The 27719-nt window shown below is 38.8% G+C and overlaps 1 protein-coding gene across 1 annotated transcript in view; it reads right to left on the bottom strand.

The window, feature by feature from the left end:
* The window catches only part of LOC119657878 (G1/S-specific cyclin-D2), a 180572-nt gene that overhangs the window by 21051 nt on the left and 131802 nt on the right, over positions 1-27719 (bottom strand). Inside the window, exon 4 of the mRNA XM_038065009.1 lies at positions 16477-16651. Coding sequence (XP_037920937.1) covers positions 16477-16651 — 175 coding nt within the window. The remainder of the gene's footprint in view (positions 1-16476; positions 16652-27719) is intronic.

Raw genomic sequence — 27719 nt, 5'->3', positions numbered from 1 at the left:
ATTTTGTCTCAGATCCAATCCAGCAGTCTCTTTTTATTAATATATATAATTATAATATCAATATATACCCAGATGTTTTGAAAATATGAAAAGGTATCCTGCAATTTGTTCAAATGCGAAGCAATCTTTTAGTGTCCATCAGATATTTTCTGTGTTTTGAAATTGAATGAAGATATTTGCAAAATATGTGATGTTATTTACGATTGCTCTTAAGTAAAGAATCATACCACAAGGAGATGGTTGATTTCAATTCACACTAATGATACATACTGTTCATTCGCTGAGATAAATCGAAAGATAGGTTGTCTAGATCAAATATAGCAATTAAATTATAAATTTATTCATTCAGTTTAATTGGAATGCTGATAAGTTTGTGAATCAGTTTATAGTTTTGAAACTCTGTTTCAAACCTCTAGTTGATTTAGGACTTTGAAACAAAACTTTATTTATTTAAAATAAAGTTGATTATTAGTATTTTTCAGTAAATGGAAAACGATCCAAATACCAACCGGATCTCCAACTTGATACGTTAGATGGTAATTTGAGGGCAGAACGACTCCCACTGGACCCAGCTTGTGACCTCTTGATTCGACATAGGCTTGTTCATGCTGCATATTATTATATGCATTTCCAACGTTTGTTTCTCGCTTAGGCTAGGTACAAATGATGCTGGAAATTTGTTTTTGTAATGAAGCCAATTCGAGGCATACAGCTAATGAAAATTTCAAGGCAGTTTCCGCTAATCTCCCAATCAACGCTGAATATCAAGTTCAAAATTATGTTAAAACCAAGTTTAGCGTGAGATTAAGCAGTTGAGGTAGACTCGGGGAGCCTGTAAAGAACTTTTGCCAGGAAAATATTTTTTTGACAAATGACAAGCTCACATTAATAAGAGAAACACAAACATCCACGACGACTGAGAGTCAAACCCAGAGCAACGAGATTGAGAGGTCAGCGCTCTCCAACCATTGATCCGTCAATACACACAGCATTGGATTTATTTTGGATTTTTTAAAGTTTTTTTTTTAATTTGAGAAACTAAAGAATTTGAGATTTTTTCTGGAAGTATAAGGGACGACTCTTATGTGTACGGCACATAGCCAGATATATTGCTTTTTTGGAGGGGAATGTTTTCGGCTATTATGACTAGGCTGAGACTAGATGCTGTTGCATGGAAGTCAGCAGCTGCAAAGCAAGTTCGAAAACGGATTTGGGTTAATTTGAAGTCGTTTTGTTTGTCACCATGGTGGCGTCTGCGCTCGGAAAAGTGTCGTTCTTCTTCTTCAATAATCATGTCCAGTTTTGATCCCGGAAAGAAGCATTTGCGGGAAGCTCTGCTGTTTTGCTTCAATTTTAAGAAATCAGCCGCTGAATTGCATCGAACGGCGACAATGCTCTACCGGAAACAACGTGCCGAGACTGATTTCGTCGGTTCAAAGATAGCGATTTCAATCTGAGCAACAAGGAGCGTGAAAACCGGCCCGGCAAAATTAAGGACCACGAATTGGAGGCTCTTTTGGATGAGGACGATACTCAAACGCAGAATACGCTCGCCAAGCAATTAGGTATCTCTCAACAAGCCGTTTCCATGCGTCTACGTACAATGACTAAGGTTAAAAAGATCGGAAAATGGGTGCCGCATTAATTGAACGATAGGCAGATGGAGCGGCGCCAAAACACATGCGAAATCTTGCTTGCCAGACACAAAAAAAGATGTTTTTGCATCGGATTGTGACTGGCGACAAAAATTGATTTATTTTGAGAATCCTGACTGAACAAAATCGTGGGTTCATGCCGGCCAACCAGCGACATCTTCAGCAAGACCAAATCGGTTCGGATGGAAGACAATGCTGTGCGTTTGGTGGGATCAGCGGCGTATTGTCTATTGCCTGTTGAAACTGTCGATGCCTATCGTTATCACCAACCACTCATCAAATTGCATCGTGCTCTGAATGAAAAGCGGCCGGAATATCAACAAAGACATGAAAAGCTCATTTTCCTCCATGATAATGCTCCGTCGCACACGTCAAAAAAAGTTCGAAACTACTTAGAAACGCTCAACTGGGAGATACTAGGTTGGCGCAATAACCCATGATTTTTTAATTTTTCAGGTATAAGGGCTCGTGACGTTTTATAGAATGACACATGAGGGACTGGAGCATTCAACTGAAATTGGCATGGACTATGCATTTAGATGCACCAAACTTCTCAAATTTCTTAGAGGTATCGTTTTTAAGACCTGCATATTTAACAGTGGAATATATTGTAAAAGGAAGGCATAATGAATGACCGGATTCGTTGCAAAATTTTTCTATTTTGCGTTCATATTTATGGCAAATGACTTCAAAAAACTAAAAACCCTCTGCTATTCAGTTAGGGGTGCATAGTTCCCACACTTGAAATTATTTTTCGAAATAAATTCTGAAATTAAATTATCAAACCATACATGCTAGGAGCCTTCCTGTCCTAATCCTTCAACGTCAGCCACTAAATTTCGTTGTAACGGACAATTCAATATACCCTTTCCCAAACAGGACCCTTTCACCCCAACCCCAAACTCTGCATCGCATAAATCTTTCTCCAATTGACCAAATCAAGGAAATTAAGACATTTCCCAATCAACTTTCCCACATTAAATGTGGGTCAAACTCAAATTTTCAATAACTTCTGTGTGCAAAATGCAATCCTCTCACCCGGAAAGAAATGTTCACTCCCGTGTTTTCCTCCTTTCCCATCGTTTCCACTCAACCCAAAACTATAGTTCCAGCACCATCTAAATCTATTTTCGAACAAATGGCAAAAAAAGAGGAACTAGAAGAAATTTGAGCAACTTGCCGCCAATAAAACATCTCATTTCACCCGACATATTGCACTGGATGCTGTCCATGTTCCATTTGAAGTGCAAATGCGGGTGGGTCCCAGGCTCAGGACGGACTATGTTATTGAAATGAGTTATGTCGACTGCACATGCATTCAAGGATGCGTGCCTGCCTGAACTGATGTTGCATTCCAAATGGAAAAATAGGCATAATCACAAGACTTTGACAAAGTAGAATTGAAACTGGGAATGCAGTGCTCAAGATGAAGCCATTTGAGAAAATAGCAAGGATATTCATCTAAAGAACTGTCGTGCATGAATGTCTTGTTTTTTGCTTGCCAACCTGCAGGTTAACGGCCAAAGGGTTTTCTGAAGATGCAACGTGTGTGTCAATTGAAGATATTACTGCTATTATTCGTGGAAACTGACCAGGGTGCTTGTTTACGCTATCTGAATAGTATAATAAAGCCGTTAACGAGAATGGATTAATATACAAATTGTGCTGACCCTAAGGGAGTATCTTTCAGCTCGGACCGGTATGTGAACATATTCTTGGTTGCATAGGCTTGCAGCACTGCAATTTTTCCTGAATACAGGACCCCAGTACATAGAAAGTGAATAATAAATGAACTCGACAAATTCAAAAAGTGGTCATCTTTCCATTTGATTTGGGTTCATAACTCTTAGTAGACATTAAAGATATCATATAATGGTCGTACAATGAATAATTGAATACCAATTACCAATGTCCAAGTGAGGCCAAAAGTGAATTTACACAAATTCTTGTCTTGATGTAAAGCTAACAATGCAAGAATTAAAGAGAATCAATTACATCAGCATGAAACTATTGAGTCCTCCTGTAATTGGATGCACTCAAGTTCCCCGTAATTCATACATATCATGCAAATCCTGCAACTAAGTAACAAACCTCTAACAAAAATACTGCAAAGAAATCCGAGCTCCACTATACAAATTAAGCTCGTTATCACTGATGGTGGTCTTTTCGAAAAATCTCAGCATTGTCCAGTTAAAACGAACCTACTACCATACAGCAGCATTTCACAAGTAGGACGAAACTCTCAGAAATATGCGGACCAACAATAAAAGCAACCATGGTCCACCGGCACTATGCATATAATAAACATTTTTTTGCCCCAAGAAAAATAACCAAAAACATTATTCTCATTTGGGGATGTGAATAAATATCGAATGTCAAAAATCTCTGTCTGCTACGCACTCGAAACGTAATTTAGCATAAAAACAGGAGTGTTAAGTGGATGTCTGGGGGATATGTTTGCGGGTCCATTGAAGAGTGGCTAATTTTTTAATGTTTAAGTGAATATGTATATGTGAATTTTTTCTTATGTAAATGACCGTGTAGAATACCTGGGAAGATATCGAAAATATCTTAAAAGTGAGATTCAGGGGCTTCTCAAGGCGCCTGGTTAATTGATCTCTTTATTAACTGGTAGAGCAATACAGTGTATAGGAGAGAGAGTAATAATATCAGCATCCAACTTCCGTTGAGGTAGATATGCTCTCTTTAAGCTTAAAAAAACGTCACTATCCTTAAGGAAGGAGGCCAATGAACTAGTACAAATTGGTCTCTAGTGTTGTGTGACTCACCCAAATTTAAGCTAATTCGAAACATATCTAGTATCAGCTATCATACTGGTATTACATATTTAGGAAACTGTGTTAAACTTTTTTGCAATCCTGAATGTTGTCAAACTTTTCTCCTTTCGAGGGCCTTTTCATTTTTGGGAGCGGAAATCTGCTGAGGTCAGATTTAGTGAATAGAAAGAATAAACAAGTCGGGAAACCGGAAGTTGGACCCTTCAGGTACGAAAGGTTTTGTGTATTTCTTAGTACATAACACGTAATATATCTATATATAATGTGAGAGTATAGTTTTATAACTTTGACATTCATAGTTTTATAACTTTGTTAGTAATAGTGCAATTTGCACCAAACTTGGTACAATCATGCTCTACATTATAGCCTACATCACTGCAAAATTTCTAGGATGAACTTAAGGGGGGTTTCCTGCCAATTACAAAAAATTATAGTAATATCCTTTTATTAAATTTATTTGAATAGATATCGGTATAGAAGGTATTTCGGAGCCCAGGCACCAAACAGTGGCAGCCTCAGATTTTTGGTTGGGTAGTTTCTGAGAATGGCCCCCTTAAGGAAGTAATCACTTCCAACCCCCCGCACTCCCCACTTTTCCAACAAATGCATAACTAAGACCGACTTTGAAAAGAACTAATCGATACCTTTAATTTGATACCTCACATGACTATATTTGATGAAAAATAATTTTACATCCTCCTTTTGCATGTATGGGGACCCCTCCCCTCTCCCCTTAAATTCAACTTAAAAGGATGTAACTCACTGTATGCATGACCGTTCACAGTTCTTACCTTTGTACCAAATTTGGTGTCAATCGCTATAACCGCCTCCGAGAAACATGCGTGTGACTGACAGACAGACAGACAGTAAACCGATTTTAATAGTTTTGTGTTTATACAAAACCTTAAAACGACTGTCAACGCATATTTCGTGCGATAATCGGGAATGAATAGCGAAGAATGCACAGTGACATTTTCGTGGAACAACACCTACTTCCGCTTTCCCACATATCTCAGGTAGAGGACCTAAAGGTTCCAATTTAACAAAAAAAAAATGAAAAATTTCACTTCTGCTAAGTAATGCCCTTCTGATCAAAGAAAACCATGAGAATGGCCGTAACATCGGATCTCGTTTGGTAAACTTTCCTTTGTCGCAGAGAATTGTGATGACTCGTGCCTATGTCCACCATACACCCATGTTTCAACAAACTTGCCACCATTGGACAATGTTTTTTCGTTAACTTTACCATAGCTTCGCTCTTGTAATGTACGATCTAAACCACAGTCCATTGCGGAGTCGACAGGGGGGACTTGGGTAGAATATTTTCTTTCAAGGGGTGGCATAGAGCATCCAACCATTATCTTCAATCATAATCCCATGAAAAAAAAAAACTTTTTCTTTGTTGCCTTTGAATCAGTTGCTGGCAACTTAAAAATGACCTCCTAATGTCAGTTCATAAGGCACCGTTTTTTCTTCTGTAAACAGGGCCTTTTTTCGTGAATTTTTTCCTTCAACTGGTTTAAAAAGTTACAGTAATATTTATAATTTATTGCTTTACGAGTTTGCGAGTAATCCACAGATAAAATTCCTTTCGCATCCCACAAACTGATGCTAGCACCTTCTTGGCCGATTTATGGACACGAACTCGTTTCGAAAGAATCAGATGCACACCACTCTTTAGCCTTTTGTTTTGATTCAGGATCATCGTGATAGACCCAAGTCTTATCTATAGTGATGAATCGACGCGCAAAATCCACTTTATCCTTTCGAAAACGCTCTAAATGCTGCTGAGAAAGTCGCATTCAAATGTGTTTCTGTTGCATTGTTAGCGAATGCGGCACCCATTGGCCACAAAGCTTTCTAAAATCCAATACTTCAGTCAAAATAGTGCTTATATTGGCCAATGAGATGCTTAGGGCTTCGATTTTCCAATGCGATATCCTATATTTTTTTTACGATTTCTGGTGGTTTTTGGACGTCCTTAACTTGGATCGTCTTCAAGGCTTGTACAACGTTTGAATTCAGCAACCCATCTTTCTACCACACTAATTGGAGGCGAAGATCCCTTACAAACTTTCAACATTCGTTCTTAAATTTCCTCTACTTTTAAACCTTTCAAAAAAAAATTCAATCATTGCACGATACTTGATTTTTTCCATTGTAAAAAAATACCACCACACGTCGATACTAAATGGCTTGTAGACAAAGAATGAAGTGACAGATTGAAATGAATCTTCACATATGTCCATATGGAGAGGGTGCCAATATAACAAAAAAAATTAAGCTAATAGCAATGCCCGCTTTTATCAAACCGCAAAACTTATTGAATAACCTGGTATTATGCCACCTATTCTTGCTTGACTCTGACTCTCTAATCTTCTCAACGTTGAAATCATTATCCTTTAAACATTGAAACCCCCTCTATATGTCAGTGCTAAACATTAAAATGAACGGACTTCAGCGGCACTTTTCTTTCAATTAAAATTAATAAAGCATAACCAGCAAAGTCAAAATTCAATATTTTCAACACAGTAGTGAGTGATAACTCCTTTTTTTGGCTATACTATGTAGTAGAATCCACTATATCAGAATCAAATCGATATAGAATGAATACTATTGACTGTTGTCAAATCTAACCTCTCTGAAAATCCCAAAATCGACTGTCACTATGAACTTCTCGCAAAAGCTGTAGCCATTTTTCAAAACAAGCCAAAATCCATCCTTTTAATGCCATCGAGATAATGGAAGCAACCGGCTCCATTGACCGTAAATAGTTCATGATGCTCCCCAGACTTTTTCTTCTTTGGTAGATGGAAGCAGTATCGATACTTGCGTATGTCGATTCTATCTGATAGATTCCTCCATTACCTACTCTTTTTACTGCAACTTAAGCTTAAAATCATGCTAACGCAGATACTATCAATTCAGACATCCAAATGTCAATGGCAAAGGAAGGACCAAAATGATCCTACGGCGATGGCCTTTAAAGCGCCCACAGACGACAAACCAAGTTGGCGGTTGCAGTGCGGTTGGACGTCTGTGGAGAAATTCTCCATACAAACTCAGGTTGGAGCAACGGTTGCAGCAACGGTTGCGCGAACATCAAAATGCTTTGATATTTTGTGGGCGTGGCCTCTAAATGTGAATCGGTTACGAATCGGTTCGGTGTGTGCTTGATCATTTGAAAAGCTTTCGAGCGATTTTAATGTGATGCGAACGCTTGAGACGTGTTTTCTGGATAGGATGGGAAATGGAGATTAGATTGCCACTATGTAAAATTAAAGTGCAAGACTTTTAATTACCCGGTCGCTATAAGTTAATTACGATAATGTCTTAGTTTTCTTCTTTTTTGTTCGCTCATATTCTTTTCGTAAAATGCATTTAGCTTATTTGGAATGTAAAGACATGTTCTGTGGTATCTTATGATGTTCCTTATCCTTGAATATTCAAACAGATGAACATTTGATACTTCATACATTTCATTATTGATTTATGACGCTTCGGATGCACTTATTTCTTATCGTTCAATTGAATGGTTCATAATTCTCGTTTGAACAGGTGTTTAGGGTAGTGAATTAGATTCTACGAGTTGAGGAACAGAAGCCGATTTATACTGGATGTACTTTGTTATAAAAAAGACGGAGTTGTTGTTTCGTACGGCTAAATCCCCCCGTTAATTATTTGTATATGTTTACATCAACTCTTAAAGAAAGAAAGGTTCGAATGTGATAATTCAGGCCTATTTAAATACCAACTTTTAGACCAAACCTTTCTCCTCTTTATTTGAGTTGGTTCTTGTATATCATCATTACATAGTTCGTCTATTATGACACATAACAAGGCCCTTTTCAAATTCACACTCATGTTTATTTTATTAACTGCACAATTTATAAAATCCACTGCAAATACGTTCAATTCACTCTTAAATCTCTATATATACACTTTTCCCACGCAATCCAATTCTACCACCCACTTCCAGTTCACGATAATGTAACCAAAATTACTTTCACGATGCGCGAATGTACACTCCTCGAGATATCGCAAGGAAATGAAGTTGCAGCACCTGTGTGGCGAACAAACCGAAACCTCGTTACCAATAGTTATCCTTCCGATGCTTGTAGTTCTTCTAAATAAAAATAAAACTAGGTAGCTTTCTCCTACTACAATATATTTTAATAGTTAGTAAATACGTATTTCGAGAGCTACTTACTCTCTTCCTCAGTACTTAAGCTACTAAATCATTAGGAAGTTTTCCCTGATTTTTAAATAAAAGAAATTAAAGGTCTGTAGGGACAGATGATAAAAAGTTGTTTAAAAGTTAAAGATCCGTATGTGGGTACACATTCTAAAAGGTAAAGAGAAAAACGTAAAAAGGTCCACATGCAGGTAGGGATAATCTTATAACTTTTGGGTTGATGGCCATCAATTATGTGGGTGGTGCGGTCCCTATGTTTGTCAGCGAGTTTTTTAATTAGCCTCGATGCACAATTCCCTGCATCGGTGTTCATCAATTTGGCCGCATCCTTCCGCAATATTTCCAAGCTCTCCCATGCGTCCAAGGTGTGTGGCTTATTCCCTTGTCGTACCAGCTCCAAATTTTGCCTCGTCACAGAATGACCCTCCTCGATGACGTGCACCGCAACCGAAGAACACACCATGTTGGCTCCTTGTCTTTCTCCCTTCTCTACTTCCTTTAGGTGTTCTTGGAACCTAGTCGTGATGAGGCGTTTTGTTTGGCCAATGTAGACCATATCGCAATCATTGCAGCTGATCTTGTAAATCCCACTTTTTTCCTCTTCCGTTAATTGGTCCTTTTCGCTCCCTAATTGTCTTTTGAGGGTTGCGTCTTTGCTTGATCCGACCACTTTTATATTGTATTTTCCTAGGAAGGATTTTATTCTATAAAAGTCTTTGGATAATGGTATGCTCACCCATTTTGTATCAGCTAGAGTGGTTTCTTGCTCGAAGAATGTTGAATGTTGGTTCTTCCATATCTGGTCTTGCTTTCTCTTAATCAGGTTTTTGATTATTTCGACCGTGTAACCATTCTTGATGGCTGTATCAAGAATGAACATTCTTTCTTTATTGAATCCATCCTTGTTTAGGGGGTATGTATCCAGGTTATACTACGATTCGATTTTATAATAATATAATACCAAAATCCCATCAAATCCATATAAAATCTAATTGTAGTATAACCGGGGAGGTCAAGAAACGCATGGAATTACAGGCCCTGAATATTACAATCTCGGGTCTCTACGCGCAATAAGCAAATCAAAACTTAAAGGCATATAGCACCCATTTAAAATTAGCCAGAGAAGCAACATCAATTGGAGCCCCGCTGGATCAAATGTTGGTAAAAATCCAGAGAGCGACACGAAAAAGACATGTAACGAGCAGTTGAGTTGGGTTTGACGATTGGAAATAAAATCATCTTAATAAATAAATCGTGCGTTTTCACTTTCAAGAAAACATATATCTCGCCACACTAAAAGAGAGCGCGCAACATAGCGAAGCTCACGACGCAACGACGTGCACTGTTCGATATTTCGCATCGTAATGACCATTACGGCGCGACGATGTGCACTCGTCGAGATCTCGCAACGAAATGAAGTTGCCGGTCGGTTGCTGCGTCTGTGGCAAACGAACCGCAAACTTGGTCACCAACTTGGTTTACCGTGTGTGGACGCTATTATGCAGAGTTCTAGAATATTGAACGATATGTGGTATTGTTTACTCAACTAAATAGCATTTTCGTAATTCCATTACATTGTATTTTGCATTCATAAATCCTTGTTGACAAACGATTGATCTTCATCGATCAGTACTCAAGATTTACAACGACAAGAATTCCATTATTTACTCTAAGCAAACATAGGATCACTTGAGCTGAGGCGCTAACTAATAAGTTACAATATCAATCTTCCATCTATCAACAGAACGCGATCTTTTGTAGCCATTTTTCCTTAAAAGATCAATAAGCTCAAACCGCCTACAATTATCCACCACTGCATTTTCATAGGCATATATTCACAGACTATATTAAATATCGCCACCATCGTCAAGGTAAATAGCCTTCATATACACATGAGAGCCACGATTACGACGAGGTCGATGTTGTCCGGCTCGATCCAGGGACCAAGAACTCCAATAGTTCCTGACTTTAATCTTTGCTCTTCTCGAAAAGTTAATTTCTATGCAAAGAAATCCACCTCACGATCTTATTAGCATAGTTGTGAAAGAAGTTTCCTTTTCGTTGTTTGTCGTTGTCGTTGTCGCGATCTTGGTCCGTTCAAGTAAAACTGCAAGGTAAACATTGGCTGATGGCGGCGGCATCGTATTGCTTGGCAACTTTCTGTCTCGATATGGAAAGATTCCAACATTCCATTCATATCTTTTTTTTGCTCTTCATTTATCGGAAAAATATGTTGTTTTGTGGTTTTTATTTACTTTTCGAAACATTCCGATGTGGTCCTTTTTATGGAAAAACAGGGCACGTTCGTAGCTTGCTCCTCTGGCTTTCAACGAAGGCGGGATGCGATCAAATAGAATGGAAGGAATGCTACTTAAATTAGAGTGCATGGATTTGAGGAAGACGAGGCTTGGTTAAAATAACTTGTTGCAGTAGACAACTGTAAACTGAGAGGGAATAGAGCATCATAGGATACCAATCGCACAATGGAAACTAGGTAAATAGCTAGAATATAATTGAGTTGGTTGGTCTTTCAGAAGACTTGCTCTTTCTTCAACAGCAAGCCACCAGACCAGAGAGCAGAACCAGACCAATATTTCCTATCCCATTTACCACAAGAAAAAAGAAGGTGTGATCGACGTTGTCTAGCACCACGTTGTGAAAGACTCAGTGAAAGGATCGTGCCTTGGCGATCTTACGCAGGTAAGACTGAGCCGCTTAGAAGCTGAGTAAGGAAGTAATCAATCCCACCACCTTGCCCGTTCAGCTAAGGATGTAAATTTTCAATGAGCCTATTGACCCGTTTCTTCGATGACACTTTCCTATAGAAGAACGAGGAACCTTCCGATTCCAGTTTTGCAGAATGTAGCCCCAAATTAGTTTGAGTGCCCATAGAATCGTCCTTAGTGTATGCCTCACACAGATCCGTACTGTTAGAAAAATTTGCTTTTGCGTGTTCTTCCTTTAAAGCAGGGTTTTTTGAAAGACCTTAGTCAAGTAAAATGTGTTTTTGGTTATTTTCTACATCTTATAATTCCAGCTGCGAATTTGAAATATTCAATGCCGTTTGTAGTGTAATATGCACTTGCGGAAATTCTTGAAAAAAGGGGGCTCAAGCTCCCTCCATACAGATAAAAACTAGGGGACCATTTTTTTTCATCGAATATAGCCATGTGGAACATCAAACGAAAGACCTCGATTAGTACTTTCCGAAGCAAATTAGTTTTGACATTGGTTACAAATGGAGGAAGTACGGGGGTCCGAAAACCAACCCAGAAATCTGAAAAAAGTTGCGGTTGTCCGTGCACATGGTATCTAAACCCCAAAAATACTATCCGTTACAATATCTGCTTAAATGAAGTTAATAATAGCATGTTAGCATATTTGAAAATTTACTGTGAACCCACCTTAAGTCCATCCCCATGCAGTGATGTAGATTTTAATATGAAGCAACATACTGGAAAGTTTGGTGGAAATCCTACTAACGGAATTCTGGTGATTCAAACTTACCTCTTTCGCATAAATTAGAGGAAAATGTCAGTACCATATAGAATTCAATATTGGGTATATTCAACGTATATACACTACCATATATAAATGGAACCATAGTATACAAAAATATTCTTAGATAAAAAATCAAGAAAACCTTTCATCGCTGAAGCGCCGAGCTTCCGGTTTCCAACTTATTTTTCACTGAAAAGGTTTTTTTTGTAAATTCTAACAATCTTGGAAATATTTGATTTCACAGCAACCAGGTGCAAGCGGCCAAAACTCTTTGATGAAAAGCGACCCCAAAGATGTATGAATGTTTTACGATATGCTGGATAAATTGTTCCGATGAGGAACATCAAGCACGTTGTTTTGCCAACAACTTGATCGGAAAAAACAATGTTACTCCAGTAACGATCAATATTTCGATACCCCGAAACAAGTCGTTTGACAACGTGTTTTTCAGACCAGTGTTTTCTTTACGGTACTCCACCAGTTCAAATAATTTGTAATCAAATGCTCACGAATCGTTTCATGCAACACTTCCAGTCCTTTCTGTTCTAATTTTGCTTTTTCTTGACGCACGGACAAGCAAACATTTCGGGAAAAGAAGGTCACGATTAATTTTGCATCCCTCTTGGTCTGTTTCCCGACTGAACTGGAATGTTATCAAGATTTTGACATTGAGAGGTATAACCTCTGTAGCCACTTCTTGAGGAGCGATTTCAACTAATATATTGGGCCGCCGGGGAATACGACATCTCAGGCCTGTTTTGATATGTACTGAGGAACACTGCTTATAGCGCATAGCGTTCGCGTCACTCATAGCGATTACCATGCTTTTCTAATAAATAACCGGTACTGATCAGAATTTTTCCATTAAAGTCCTGAAGGCAAAGACGTCATCTACAAAGAAATTGTAGGTTTGTACAATTTACCAATTGTGGGAATTCCCATACACTGTCTTACTTGACTTGTACATGTTTGTGAGGTCCATAGCAACCATACTAGACACAAAAAAAATATTACCATCTTCCGATATCGGTCACCATTGACAGTGAGTGCAGCTTCTTGCGTATCTTCGAAGAAATAAGGGCTCATGGTACCACGGAACAAAAATCCTCCTCCAATATTGATTTTTTCGAAGTGAAGAGCAGCTGATGAATATCCCGTGGATTTTCATCTATTCAAATGCGACAAATTTGATTGTTTATAAACCCACCTACCCAGACATTAACCTTGTCGCTGAAGATAACTTTTTTTAAATAATAAAAAACTTGTATTTTCTTTTTCGCTGGTGTAGATATTTATTCTTGCAAATACCGATATTCCACCAAGTCTCAAGATAATTTTTTGGTCAAAGTCAGAATTAGTCGCCAATTGCTCGAAAGACTAATCAACCAACAATCAAAACTGGTCATGGTCCTTAGACTTCCTCAATCCGTAAACAAAAATTATCAAGCTCCGGCTAAACTTTGGTCCGAACTATGGGCGGATTTACGTTGGATATAATTCGCACCCTTGACATGCTCTGCGAATTATCAAAGCGTATAACATCTGCGAACCACTTCGGTCATGATGCTCCCAGGGCAGAGTTGAGACAGCGACTGGTGAGTTGCTTCTGCCCTGATACGAAACCGTAGCCGTGTTCATCCCTTTTTTAATTTTTGAACTTTGGGTGTTAAACCGAACAAGAGGAATCCGTGGACCAAAAAGAGTGGGTGTAAGTTACTCTCCACTTGATCCGGTCCGACAACAAGTGGATGCGGACTTACGACTCATCAATCTCTAAACAAAAATTCCTAACCTGAATTATTTAAACTTAATATGGATGAAGGTCCAGTTCTGGACAAACAAGCTGTTGTGTGAGATGTACCGTCTGGGATTTTCTCCCAGACTGTCCCGGACAGCAACAATATCCTCCTCAATCCTGCATTTCTCTGGCATATAGGTACTGCATCATCAACCAGCGATCCGAACGCACCAAATTAATAAATAAACGACTAATTGGAAAGTCTGCAAAATCGTCACGAAAACCAAATGGGATAGAATGTGGGGAACATTTGGCAAACATAGCACCAATTTTGATAATATATTTTAAAAATTTTAACGCATTGTAAGACCAAATAGTAGCTTTAGATTGTCAAAATTCGATAGCACCTATTGGAGAATCTTTTAAATGATTCCAACCCTGACAAGCATATTGATAATCCACTTTACTTTCATGCATTACTGCAGCTTAAGTATTTCCCTAAGCTTTCAAAAATTTCGCAGATTTTGCAAAGTAGGGAAAAAAGAAAACACAGGTTACTTCCTACAGACCAATAAGCCTTTAAATGATAGCTTACAAAAATATTGCTGTTCATATCTGAAAGCAAAATCATCCCCACCATCAGTTTAGGTTTCGCGAAAAATATAGTGTTATTGAGCAATCCACAAAATTGTCTCTGAAATTAGAACTCGTCTAGAAATCAAAGAAATCCTACTTCCAGGCTTAGTATACATATAAAATAAACAAACAGGAAACCGAAAGCTGGGCGCTTCAAGTATGAAAGCTTTTGTGTATTTCTTATATAAAAATATTTAGGTGAAGATTTGTCCCATTAGAACCTAGCACGTAATATATCCATATATTATGTGAGAATACCAACTTTCACGTGATAATGACATTCAAAGTTTTGGATTTACACAGAAGCGCCAACTTCGACCTACTATAAATTTGTTAGTTATAGTGCGATTTCCACCAAACTCGGCAGGATCATGCTATATATCATAGCCTACATTGCTGCAATATTTCGTGATGCTTACTAAAAATTATAATAATATAATATTATTAACTCTATTTGAACAGATATCCTTATGTAGGGTATTTCGGAGCCTAGGTGCCATATAGTGGCAATCTCCTGATTTTTTTCAGATTTTTGGTCAGGTAGTTTCTAAGAATGGATTCATGAAAAACATGATCACTTTCAGCCCCCGCAATCCCCACTTTCCCAACAGATGTCAAAACTAAAACCGGCCTCGAAAGGTACTAATCGAGACCTTTCATTTGATACCCCACATGACTTTATATGGTGGAAAAAAAAATTTGCATTCCCTTTTGCATATATGGAGACACCCCTTAAGTTCAACCTAGAATGATGTATTCCACTGAATGGGTGAGCGTTCACAGTCCCCACCTTTCCACCAAATTTGGTGTCAATCGCCACAATGGTCTCCGAGAAAAATGCGTGTGACAGACAGACAGACGGGACACACAGATAGTAAACCGAAAGCTGCTCTTTGTAAAAATGAATCACATTTTTGAATCTTTCTTTGCCCAACGCAAATTCAGAGTAAAGTAAAAATGTTCTGCTTCTTAGGACCTTCATTTATGAATAGAAATTCTCACAAAATAGTACACCGGGTACATACGGTAACTTATTTTCCCTTGTAAGGAAATTTCAACGTCCTCCAATGCTACAGCAACACTTAGCTCGCGTGGTTACAAAGCTACTTTAAAACCCATTTAGATTTAAAGAACTCAACTCAGGGAATCAGCGGGTAGACAAGCTACTATGAGCGACAAATGGTGCCTAGTACTTGAAAAACTGGAAGATCCAGAGGGACCTAAAAATTTCAACTATACAGGGTGATATCGCTAATTTAAAGATAGATATAAAATAAAGCTGGAAAACGACCAGAATGTATTAGCTGAAAGTTTGCTGGCTCAACTTAAATTCCATCGCGTAGAGGAGTTCATGGAGAGAAAAAGTAATAATCACCCGCTGTGCGTTGCAGATTTAACACAGCGTAATTTGAAGAAAGTAACATTCCACCGCATTAATAAGGAACGCTGTTTATGACTAGTTTTCAAGTCATGACGACTTTTTCGAGTATACCATGGGTCGAACGGTGGAAGCAAGCTGCTCCTATATCCGGAAGAAGCTACTAGCGGAAATATTTAGAGAATTTTATACAGACATGAGGACATCATTATCGCCGCAATCGAAACCACCTACGAGAAAATACTACGAAGAGACTAGAATACATTTTTCCTATTTGACTTTCAATGCAAACGATAAACCTACAACAACGGAGCAACACAAAGACGAACACAAACGTCCATGACGGCTGGAATTCCAACTCGGAACAACGGTATAAGAGACTGATGCTCAACCAACTCGGCCACCGAATCCTCAAATAAATTGGTAAATAGAAACAATCCTTTGGTGGGGAACCGCTCCCAATCTCAGACCAATGTGATTATAATATTAACGACCGTTAATTCAATTTAATTCACGATTTATCAAGTGCTTTTAGAAATTCGTATATAAGATTAATTTGTGCAGAAATTACTCACCTTTTGCTGTTAACCATATAAAAGCTTGTGAATGTTGTCTAACTTTTTCCTTACTAATATCTGGGCAATTTTTACTTGTTATAGGCAATCGTGATAATAGTAATTCTAAGAAATCCAGAGGCGTGACACACGATAAATCCCACTTCAATTTACTCAGTACATATAATTCCCAATTCTGTGAAAAGAGAAGAGAAAAATTTATTTACAATTGATCGTTAATATAAGGTATATATGATGAAACATAAAATCCATTAAGGTGATAAAATTTTTCAGCTAAATGATATTTTTAACCGCATTTCGCAATAGCCCGCTAACAATAATTCTTATCATAACATTTCTAAGTAGAACCTGAAACCCGCACACGCCACTCAATACCGCTTTTCCGATTATAAATTGCATAGAATCGGAATCAGAAGAGCAATTAACATTGCATTCAGATCGCTGTAATTGTTGCTTGCATTGTGCAATGATGAATGATCTGAAGCGAATATTGTTTACGTTCGTAACGTTTACTATTTAGCGTAAAATTATGTCACGAAGCGTAATCGTAAGGCATGCCAATGTCTGCCCATGTAGTACCCAACTGTTTACTACACGTAAGTTTAGCAATATTTTTTTAGGAGCATGATGCACCGATGAGGAGACCCGCGTTAAACTCAATAGTATCTGGACGGTTGCGGAAAATTGTAATCTAAACGACGCCCATGGGAAATATTTTGATATGCAGCAATTACCACCATTGTTAGTGGGTTGCATGGCGTGAAAATGTCGACTATGCTCGGTCGAAAGGTTCAGTTAATTTAGAGTGTTATCAGGTGTGACGGAAAGTGTTACCGGGATCATATTGTTGTGTATTGTGTAATTCATTGAGATGTTCCATGGAAATCTAGATATTGACAAAATAAATTCTCTCTCGAAATGATGTTAGCAAAAGAAGGTCCTGCTTCCTCATCGTCGGGAATAGATAAATTCATGGTCGATTTTCTTCAGAAATAGGACTTTATCTTGAGGAGCCTTCAAGAAGCACCTTCTCCTCCAGTATCTCAAGAAGCACGTTCTGCTCCAGTATCTAAATGGCAACATTGTTGACCCACTCAGCCAAAAGAGCAAAAACTGAACCCCTACTACACAGTAATACAAAACTGTAAGGCAATCGACAGGGTGGAAAAATCCATTAAACACACGACCATCAGGTGTATTGTTATCACTAGCATACAGTGCAAAGATGATGGACACTCTATTACAAAACTAAGCGATATGTTATTAGCCTAGATTTTCAGTTATTACTTACTCAACATGCCGAGCGGTGCACATGATTATCAGTTCCAATGTTCGTTAAGTTAAAAACGCGATTATCACGGACATTATGCACGCACGTTCGGCACCTCACAATACAGCGACTTAGGTGACACTATTAGTGCAATGTACGTACAATTAATATTTTGATAAACATTGAAGATATTGAAAACAAAAGGGCCTGAAAAACTAGTCGCCGATAGCTGGAGGTTGAACTTAATGAGTTTATAAACGGAGGAAGTTGATAAGGGCCTTTACGGTTATTGTTTGTATGTTGCGCTACCAAGAATAACAAACACAATTATGAAATTATTGGGAAAGATAGAAAAACTACAGATTGAGATTGATTATCGATGGCTTAGACGATATGTTGAAGTACTTGATAAATGTACATAGGAGATAGGTATCGACCGATACGAGATACAAAGTATAACAATGTAGTGGCTAGTTTGCAAGGCAAGCACGGTTCATACCTTGCATTAGCCTTTGATTATTCAAGTCTATTTTCAGAGGTATCCCTTCTACAAAGATTGCAATTACTCCCCTAACTCTAATCAAAGAAGCCTCCATTTGTGATTGCAAAATGATTTATTAGCAAATATGTACCCTATTTCGGGAACCAGTTATACCCTTCGTTTTCAGTGCTTTTCTCTTTCAGCGAGAAAAACACTGTCAAAACTAAGACCGGTTTCGAAAAGTACTAACCGAAACCTTTAATTTGATACCCCACATGACTATATTTGATGAAACAAATGTACACCCCCCCCCCTTTTGCATGTATGGAGACCCCCCTTAAATTCAACGTAAAAGGATGCAACTCACTGTATGCGTGAACGTTCACAGTTCCCACATTTCTATCAAATTTGGTGTCAATCGCTACAACCGTCTCCGAGAAAATGCGTGTGACGGACAGACAGACAGACAGCAAACCGATTTTAATAAAAAAATATTTGAAAGAAAAGGAGCAAGGACTCTTTGGAGATTTACATAGATCCAGGTAAATTTTTTTATGAGAAGATCTGTGATCCCGTCTGCTATTTTCATTGGCCCCCTGTGAGGAACATTGACATCGAGACTTGTACTGTTGACAACATTCCTTCTAAACGGAATGCATGTCCTTTCTCCTTGAGTCACATGTCTCGATAATGAAAAAAGTGTTAGACTATTAATATTAGAGCTAAACGTGCAGTCAGTATATATCCACTGTGTGCTTTGGAGGATAAGGAACTGATGATCGTCATAAAAACAATCCAAAAATTGAGAAATACACCTTGTCGTAAAACGCAATTGTTAGCACTACAGGGTTGACCAGAGAAAGCTGACAGATTATGGAGTAGGGGCGTACAAAATGTGAGATGTATATATTTTCGAAGCAATGATTCGTACCTTTTAATGATCCGCATCTTTCGTAACAAGTTTACTCAGAAGTCATGTGATCCAGCGTCTTCCCCCAATACTGTAAAACTGTCAATCAAGAATTTTCTCGAAACTGCCTTCACCTCGACAAACATTTCCAGCTGCCAAACGGACGGTAAGGAATAACTCTTGTAGAAAATACGAGGATATCTCAGAAGAATTGTTCGAGAAATCTCATTTCAATCGTAACTGTCAAAGTAAGCCACAGTCCGCAGTGGCCGAATGGGGAATTGTGGACCATTACTTTCTCAAGCTTGTCATCCACAAAATGTGATACTTGGCTATGCTTCCAGCACTTCTGAAGACAGAGCTGAGAAAAAGGAGGAAACTAAACCGAACAAATCTTTAGGGATAGAAGCAGATGTCACATAGAAAAGATTTCGCACGAGTTACATCGAAAAACTTTTGGCTGCTACCTGATCTCTAAACAGCACCCCACTCAACTTTGAGTCCGCTCCGTTCTCCTGAATCATCTGTGTACGACTATTATAATAGAGATATTTACTTATACACACAACTGTATACAGGATCCATTCCAAAAGTATCTGGATTGATCTCAGAACCAGAAATTTTGGTGACAGTTTTGTAACAGTAACTTCACATTCTTCAAAGTAGCACCCTTGCACATCAATACAGCACCGCCAATGATTTTCCCCAAGTTTCATAGGCCTCCTGAAATTCGACAACCGCAATTCCGTTCAGGACTAATGTCTCAACATCCAGTATGCTGACCTTTTATCCAAGAGAACCAGAAAAAGTCAGAAGGTGCCATCTCATGACTGTAAGAAGGGTTCCGCAAAGTAGCAATCTTCTTTCTGGTCAAAATCTCACGGGCGACAAACGACATATGACTGGACGCGTTGTCGTGATGGTGCACCTACATAATCTTCGGATGGATTCGGTGAATCCTATCTTTCAAACTGTCCAGCCAGATTCCCAGACAGATAGAAACTCTTTGAGGACCACTCATTTGGAATTGAAAAAGGCAATGAACATGCTTTTGAAGCTTGATCTGCCCATGCGAGTCTTTTTTGGATTTGGAAACTGGCCAGGATAACACTCGAAACTCGAAGGTTCTGTTTCCAGGTCTTACTCGTAACACTACGTCTCATGACCAGTAACTATTTTATCTAAAAAATTAGTCCTTTTCCCAACACTTTGGACCAAATGATCCACGCGATGCAATGCAACATTTCCCATATCCTTGGAAGTAGTGAAGATCCTGGTAGTTTAACATGATTACCTGCCATGTAGGTATAATCCCACAGTCCTCTTCGGATACGAAATGATTTAGAGACCACAATCAGACGGTAACGAACACAGCAGTGACTGAGTCCAAGCTGAATTTGCCCTACAGAGAACACAACTTTGACTAAAGCTAAGGTTCCGCGAGAAGAAAAAGGAAGAAACGCATCTTAAACCCGAAGTGCACGATAGAGCCTCCTCTCTCTGGCAGCCACACATTTTACGTACTCGTATGTGGCCCGCTCTTTCCCATTTTCATTCCATCTAATCTGCCACTTCGATGCAACACTCTCATCTAGGAACTTTTGGACACCACTAACTATATCCGCTTGCAGAAAAAGTACACCCCTCCTGATTCTGTGGGCCATGACACGTTAGACTCCTCTAAATCAAGAGGAAGAACATCCAACAATACAACAGGAAGACACGTTAACAATGCCATACGTTGACAAGCGTCAAATAATTTCCTGCCTTGCACCGTCATCGGTGACCTCATTTACACCACATCATACGTCTTAACATTAACACCAATTTAGTCAAACGCGTCCTGAGCTCGCAACACTTGCGAGCACAAACACTGTCACTCCAAAGTATGTCACTCTCTTCCTGTCTCTGTCCAACTTGACGGCGGACGAGGTAAGTTGCCTTTGAGCAACATCGCGTCGATTTTCTCCGTTGAGACCACGCTGCTCGAGCTCAAGCCGACCGTTCCCCTAAACAAGAATAAGGAAGTCATCCGTGTAAGCAACACATTCAACCACCGAACTAAGCTCACCGAAAAGTTTATCCATCATCAGGGTCCAAGCAAATGAACCTGCGATAGGTCTCTGTGGGCAATTGCGCTCCACAATGACCCACATATGCTAATAGATATCGTGGACGAATGCTTTCCTGTCATGAAAGTAGCGCTTCCACAAAGCTAATTCAAAGGCAACTCATCAGACGCTGCCTCACCTTCGCCCTGGGAGCAGTGTGCGAATTATATCCAATAGTTTGAGCCCAAGCTAGGCTAAAGCTAAATTATTGTGTAGGATAGTTTTTGCGAATATATAAAGGAGCGTTTTCCACGTGTTGCCACTTACGGTCACGCTGCCCCCAAGGCGGAGGTGAGGCAGTGTCTGATGAGTTGCCTCTGCCCTGGACGAAACCATTAATCCATATTTTAAAATGCTTGGATGCCATGCCCCAAACGAGGGATCCGTGGACCAAAAAAACGTGAGAGTAAGTTGCTCCCCATTTGATCCGGTCCAACATCAAATGGATGTGGACTTAGGATCCCTCACTATCCTAAACAACACCCATATATGAATTTGCGGACCCATGTAATGTAATTATATTTCTTCACTCGAAAATATAAATCAATTAGGTATTTAAGTCTGCCAGGCTTCATACAAGAAATATGTCGTTCCCGTGTTCAAATGCAGTTGCTGCCTGCAGCCCCGTGAAATCCATATTTCTCATTCTTCATAGCTCGTTTTGATCCAAACCTCTTTGCTATTGTTTTAATGAATATTCAAACCAATTTCACCCTGCTTAGACTACACTAAACATGTGATAACATCACATAAAATAAAATATTACCCAATTTACGTACCTACAACATATCACAAACATGCGTGCATGCCGTACATTACTTACATTATATGATAATTTCCCTACAAGAAAATCAGTAACGTGAAGAGGAAACCCCCGTCATTTTAATTGCATATAAGATCGAGTTCATCAATGAAAAATTATCTGAAATCACTCAATGATATTGTCTAGGCAGTATCTAAAAGGACACTAATATAAACTTTAGATAGGACACTTATAATAGGTATTTGTTTGGTGATTGATTGACATATTGACAAGATTTAATCATTTTTTCGTCACATTTTTTTTTGTATCTGCATGAAGATAATGGAAAATTCGAAAAATATCCACCATAAATCGGTCTGACGACTTAAGGACTTGATAATAGATCTCAAGAAATAGAACCAACCATTCGTCTTGGATAAGGTGGTCGGCCGCCTGACTCATTACTCGAATTGTCACCTTTTATTGGTATATAATAGATAGCTTAGCCCCGCAACACCAAATGAAAACCGAAAATTCAATCTTATCTGCAAAAGACTCCAGCGACAATGATAAGAGAAATATAATACCGCGTACAAAGTATTTGTGGCAGCTCAACCTTAACTCTGGAGGATATATTTAAGTTGTCGATACCTTGTGATATCCATTATCTACCATCCAACTGTGAGACAAAATACACCTTCGTCCTCCATGCGGAATATACACAGAACATTCGAGGATGTGCTCAAGAAGGATCTCGTCGTCCACACAACAATTACAGTGTTTCCTGGGCAAATAAACAATTCGTGTGAACGGCCGGTCGGCTTTTAGATGCAATGCAAACGTTTTTAGCTAATGTCACTGGTCGCTCATGATTCAGACAGAAATCACATCAGCGTTTTTAAGGGCAACGTACACACACTCATTTTGATATAATTGATTAGAAACAAAAATGGCGTATCAGGATTAAAGTCAATACTTGAGTAGTAAGAAAAACTCCCTAATTTTGTTTATTTATTAGTTCGTTGAGGTTCATAGCAAACAAGTGTTAACAGAAGTCTTCTCGGGAAAAATCATCAATAAGCTACTGGTAGTCCTTACAATTGCACTCTGCACATTATCTCCGTGTAGCCTACCCTTAAAAGAAGGACAAACAACTCAAGCAATAACGACCTGAGAGAGAAAAATCATGAGAATGAATTGTTCGATAAACAAAATTCCAGGGTCCTAGCAAACACCCGAATTCTCAGAAAAGGATATGAAAAATATTGGTCAAGTGTATTTTTCTGTATAGAAAACGATTCAAAAAATCAGGAAAATGTTTTCTAGCCTATTTAGATAGAAACCGAAAATCCTTACCCTGGTCATCATAACCTTAAGAAAAATCTACAATTCTTCACTAATTCCACAGTTCCCCAGAACTAACTAGATCGCCCGAATCATTCACAAGATTTATGCTAAGTACTCTGGGTGGTATTCAACAGAATCTGGAAGTCGTTTCGGGAGGTCCTATTGCTACTTAAGGTGACATGATCCTGTGGCAAGGATATGTATCTGAGCTGCGGTACTCCTTTTCTTCAATGGACCCGTCACTTGAAAGTGAACGATGGTGTCATAATTTATCATAAAACGACCAAGTTTTGTTTATTTGTAGAACTGTTAGACATGGTTCGAGAGAAGTGTAAGAAGGCTCTAATGTTCGGCATCTTATGTATCTATAGCAGGTAATAAATTTACCTATTGCGCCACCGTGTCGTCTAGTCGGCCTCTTGACAATTCTACATACTCTATTTGGACATACGGACACTGGAATGCAATCAGATCCTCGGCGATAAATTATTCAAAATTGAGAAAAATAGTTGAGAATGTTGCATCCCTCCTGGGTTCGTGGCTCTCAGGCTTGTATCTGTCGTCGGTTTCAAGCACTGGAAGAACATGTAGAATGCATAAGACGGCATGAATTAAATTTTCTCGGATTCCTTCCTTTCTAGTGATGTTCAGAGAGTGCAAGCGGCAAGATCATTGCAACCAACGACCTTGTCGATATGTGGATGTTTTGTTGCAATCATGTGGTGAACATCCTTCAGCTATTATTGGATGGGTACTACACACATATGGTTAATATCTGGTACATATTAAATAGAATATGCTCATATGGGCACGGATGTATAGTTGCAACATGCTATGTTACATATGAAAAAGATAACATACAAAAAGATCATATATGCACGCCTTACGAGCAGCCCAACTATGTATACCATGGGAACATTCCGACGAACGAACCGGATTTAAGGCTTTTAAGGGATATGCAATTTTTTATGTGTACTTTTTGCATGAGAAGGATGATCCGCAACAAGTTGTGCTAGACCACCACTTGTTTGCTGTTTTAACCTAGTGATGCCAAGGCTTTCTTGCGTAAGACGTTAAGAATGAAAACATCCTTTTAGTTCTGAGAGAACATCACCTTGAGACCAATTGTTATGGAAAGGTAATGTACTTTAATTTATTATCACTTCATTTACCACCTCTACCGGCCCTGAATGAAATCAAAATTTGGACACAGATAAGATTCATCTGAAGCTTGCAAAAAGATACGCATCTTTACAATACCTTAACTTTTTTTAAGCATATCACCAAGACCTCCTAAATAAACTTTCCCACTAAAAAGGGTTAAATCACCTACATGCAAGCATAAAGTGGCGCTTGCAAATTTCACAGCATCGATAATCGGCTGCATTTAGTAACAACAACATTCAACGCCATCATCATCAGCATCCGCATCATCGTCGTCATCATCATCATCAAGATTTTGACTCTTCCTCCGCTTGGCCTTAGCAATGACATCGAGACAGAACGCTTTGCCCATGCCCTGGGGGGAAATGATATGATTTACGATCACCACGCTGTCTGTCTGTTAGACAATCTAGTTTTTTGTTTTCTCTGTGCTAAAACGCATTCTCAACCTCCTGTATCAGTGCCGCAAATCATTTCCTCTTTCATTGCAATGCATCTGTGATCATAGATAGAATGCTGGGTATCTATAGCGTTTATGCTTTGTCTATGTATCTATTTGTGAATTTTCAAGCGATCTATCTATTATGGTTAACAAGATTAACACGTGCGCCTAGACTTAGCTATGATAATTGTTTGCACTTGAAGCGCTGGCATCATGTCACTTGATTTGAGATCATTCCATTCGGTAATGGATTATGCAATTATGGGTAGACGTCATGGATGATGGACAAACTAGACAATCTAGACAAGGTTGTAGAATATGCGATAATGAACTCGTGGAATAGATGAGCAGTAAGTCGTGGGAATCTCTCTCGGTATATTCAATTGTTGAATAGTTGACGGATGTTGACAGTTGTTGTGTTCTGTGAGACATTCCTCAAGCAATTTGAAAATAATTCCTTTGAAAATACAGGCTTATTGCCGCCGGGAACGACGATTTACATTCTCTCACTATAGCCGCATCTTTATCAACTACATAGAAAAGGAAAAAAATAAAGAAAATGAGAGGAGTCTATTTACGGCGATGTAGGCAGTCCTTACACACCCGCTATTGTCAAGACTAATTTCCACATCGCGAACGATGCAATTGACAATTCGAACCCCAGCCTCGAATTCTAGCTAAAAAAGATAGACGAGGAGGACCAAAAATTGACCGGAAACAGGAAAAAATCATACGGAACAGATCAACCCTGAGAAGGCAAATAGCTGTTCACTCACCATGTATGCGGAGGCATTATCACGATGAAGGAACCAGTCACCTGATCACCAAAGTCCCAGGCATTGACTCTAAATCCTCCTTTCAAATCAAGGTGCTGGTCAACAATCTGGCCAGAGAGGATTCCAGATGTCCAATTGCACGAACATAAAAGCCAACCATCGACCCATTTAAACTCACTTATCTTCCTTTTTTTACCTGGGGGAGTTGGGAGTGTCCAACTGACTTGACAGTTCCTTGATACCGGTAGCACAAACTCTGATCAACTCTAATGACTTTGGACAAGAAAGTAGGATCACTATGAATCCCTTTTTTCGAATCCTGACTCAAAGGGAAGTAGTGGAACAAACTTACCAACGACACGTCTCATTTACGCACCCTTGGCTAAGATCCGCTTTCACGGGTTCCAGCTCACGTGCACCTCTTCTCAAATTTTGTCGATTGTCAAAAGATAATTTTCGTCGGATTTTTTTTTAACGTTTTCATGATTTTGAGATGATGCAGGGTGCCCAAAATGAACTCCTCTCACGTTCGAAACGTCAACACCACTAGAAAACTTGTGTACGGCTCATTGCATCCTCCTTGAAAGCCTGTAGAAACATTTGATAAGCTTCTGTTACCGATTTTTCAAATAGGGAACAACATTTCGAACACACTCTTTGATCTTGTAAATTTTCATAACAATTTTTTTTGCGGAACACGTCCACACTACGATCTTACGGCGACCCACAAACTGACATTGTTGTTACGCGAAAATTTCCTGTAATTTTATCTTGTGACTCAGCTCTCTACTGCGTCTACGAATGTCATCGCGCTCCCAGTCCGGTTACTTTTGGGTCCCCCCAAATATACTACAATGGTCTATCGAAGGTCCCAATGCCCTCCCTTAAAAAATCAATCAATCAATTGGATGCGAAACGTAAATCCTGTAAAAAGCGTCAGAAAAATTTAGTGACACTTTTGAATGGAATATTCTGCGAAAAATGTATCCAAGAGGTCAAGGCACGTCACGGCCCAGCCACTCGAGCTAGACACTCAGCACTCACTTACTTCAGCTGAACAGAATTCGATCCTCAAACATGAGAAAGACTAAAGAGAAAAAAACATCGAACGCACGTGAGTAAACCTGGTTTATGCAAAATTCACAAATTATTAACATTTTTTAAAACCAATTTAAAGAATGAATTCTTAAAGATTTAGATATCAATGTAAGATTTGTATACAGAGAATATCACTAGAAGCTTCAATTTCCATACCTCTCACAACATTGATTCAACGATATTCTGAAAACCCTAACCCCTTCTGAACTCATAAAACCATTTACCTTTGGTTTTTTCACGCAAACTACCCCTTCAAAGACGAAAGATGAACAAATGTTAGTGCGTGATATGATATCACATCGCTTTTTGAGAAAAGTAATATCACATACATCACTTTTCATTACCCTAACCATACACGTGATGTTACACCACCAACATCACATATTAAACTCAACGAACCATATTACCAAATATTACTTACCACTCGAGTGATTTTTGTACCGTACATTCATCACATTCGTGGCTTAAGATACACGGTAGCGCAAAATAGGTGTGAATCAAGAACCTTTCATGCACATCACGAAAAAGAACAATAGATTCCCATATACTACAGTAAGACATTTTCACATGCAGCAACATCGAATCGTAATCCCTTATCACTTAGAAGTATATGGATTAACTCTTGCTTTGCTCGGCATTGCAAATAACACCCATAGCCAATGCCAACTAAGAATAGGCAACGATAATACTAACAGATTTGCAAACTCGAATACGGGGCATCAATTCTCGACCGGTTCCATCGCAAGAACTGTTACGTATAGGACGATATATGACATTATTACTCGGTGATATTTAATGATGCCTTGTGATGTGATATCGCATAGGAACTGACATTGCGAAACGTTGCTTATAACAAGAGAAATCCCATCGTCACCTTTTTACTAACTAGTGATATGGTGATG

This window comes from Hermetia illucens, chromosome 5 (genome assembly GCF_905115235.1).
Source record: "Hermetia illucens chromosome 5, iHerIll2.2.curated.20191125, whole genome shotgun sequence".
Taxonomy (NCBI): domain Eukaryota; kingdom Metazoa; phylum Arthropoda; class Insecta; order Diptera; family Stratiomyidae; genus Hermetia; species Hermetia illucens.
This window is presented reverse-complemented; position numbering and strand designations above follow the sequence as displayed.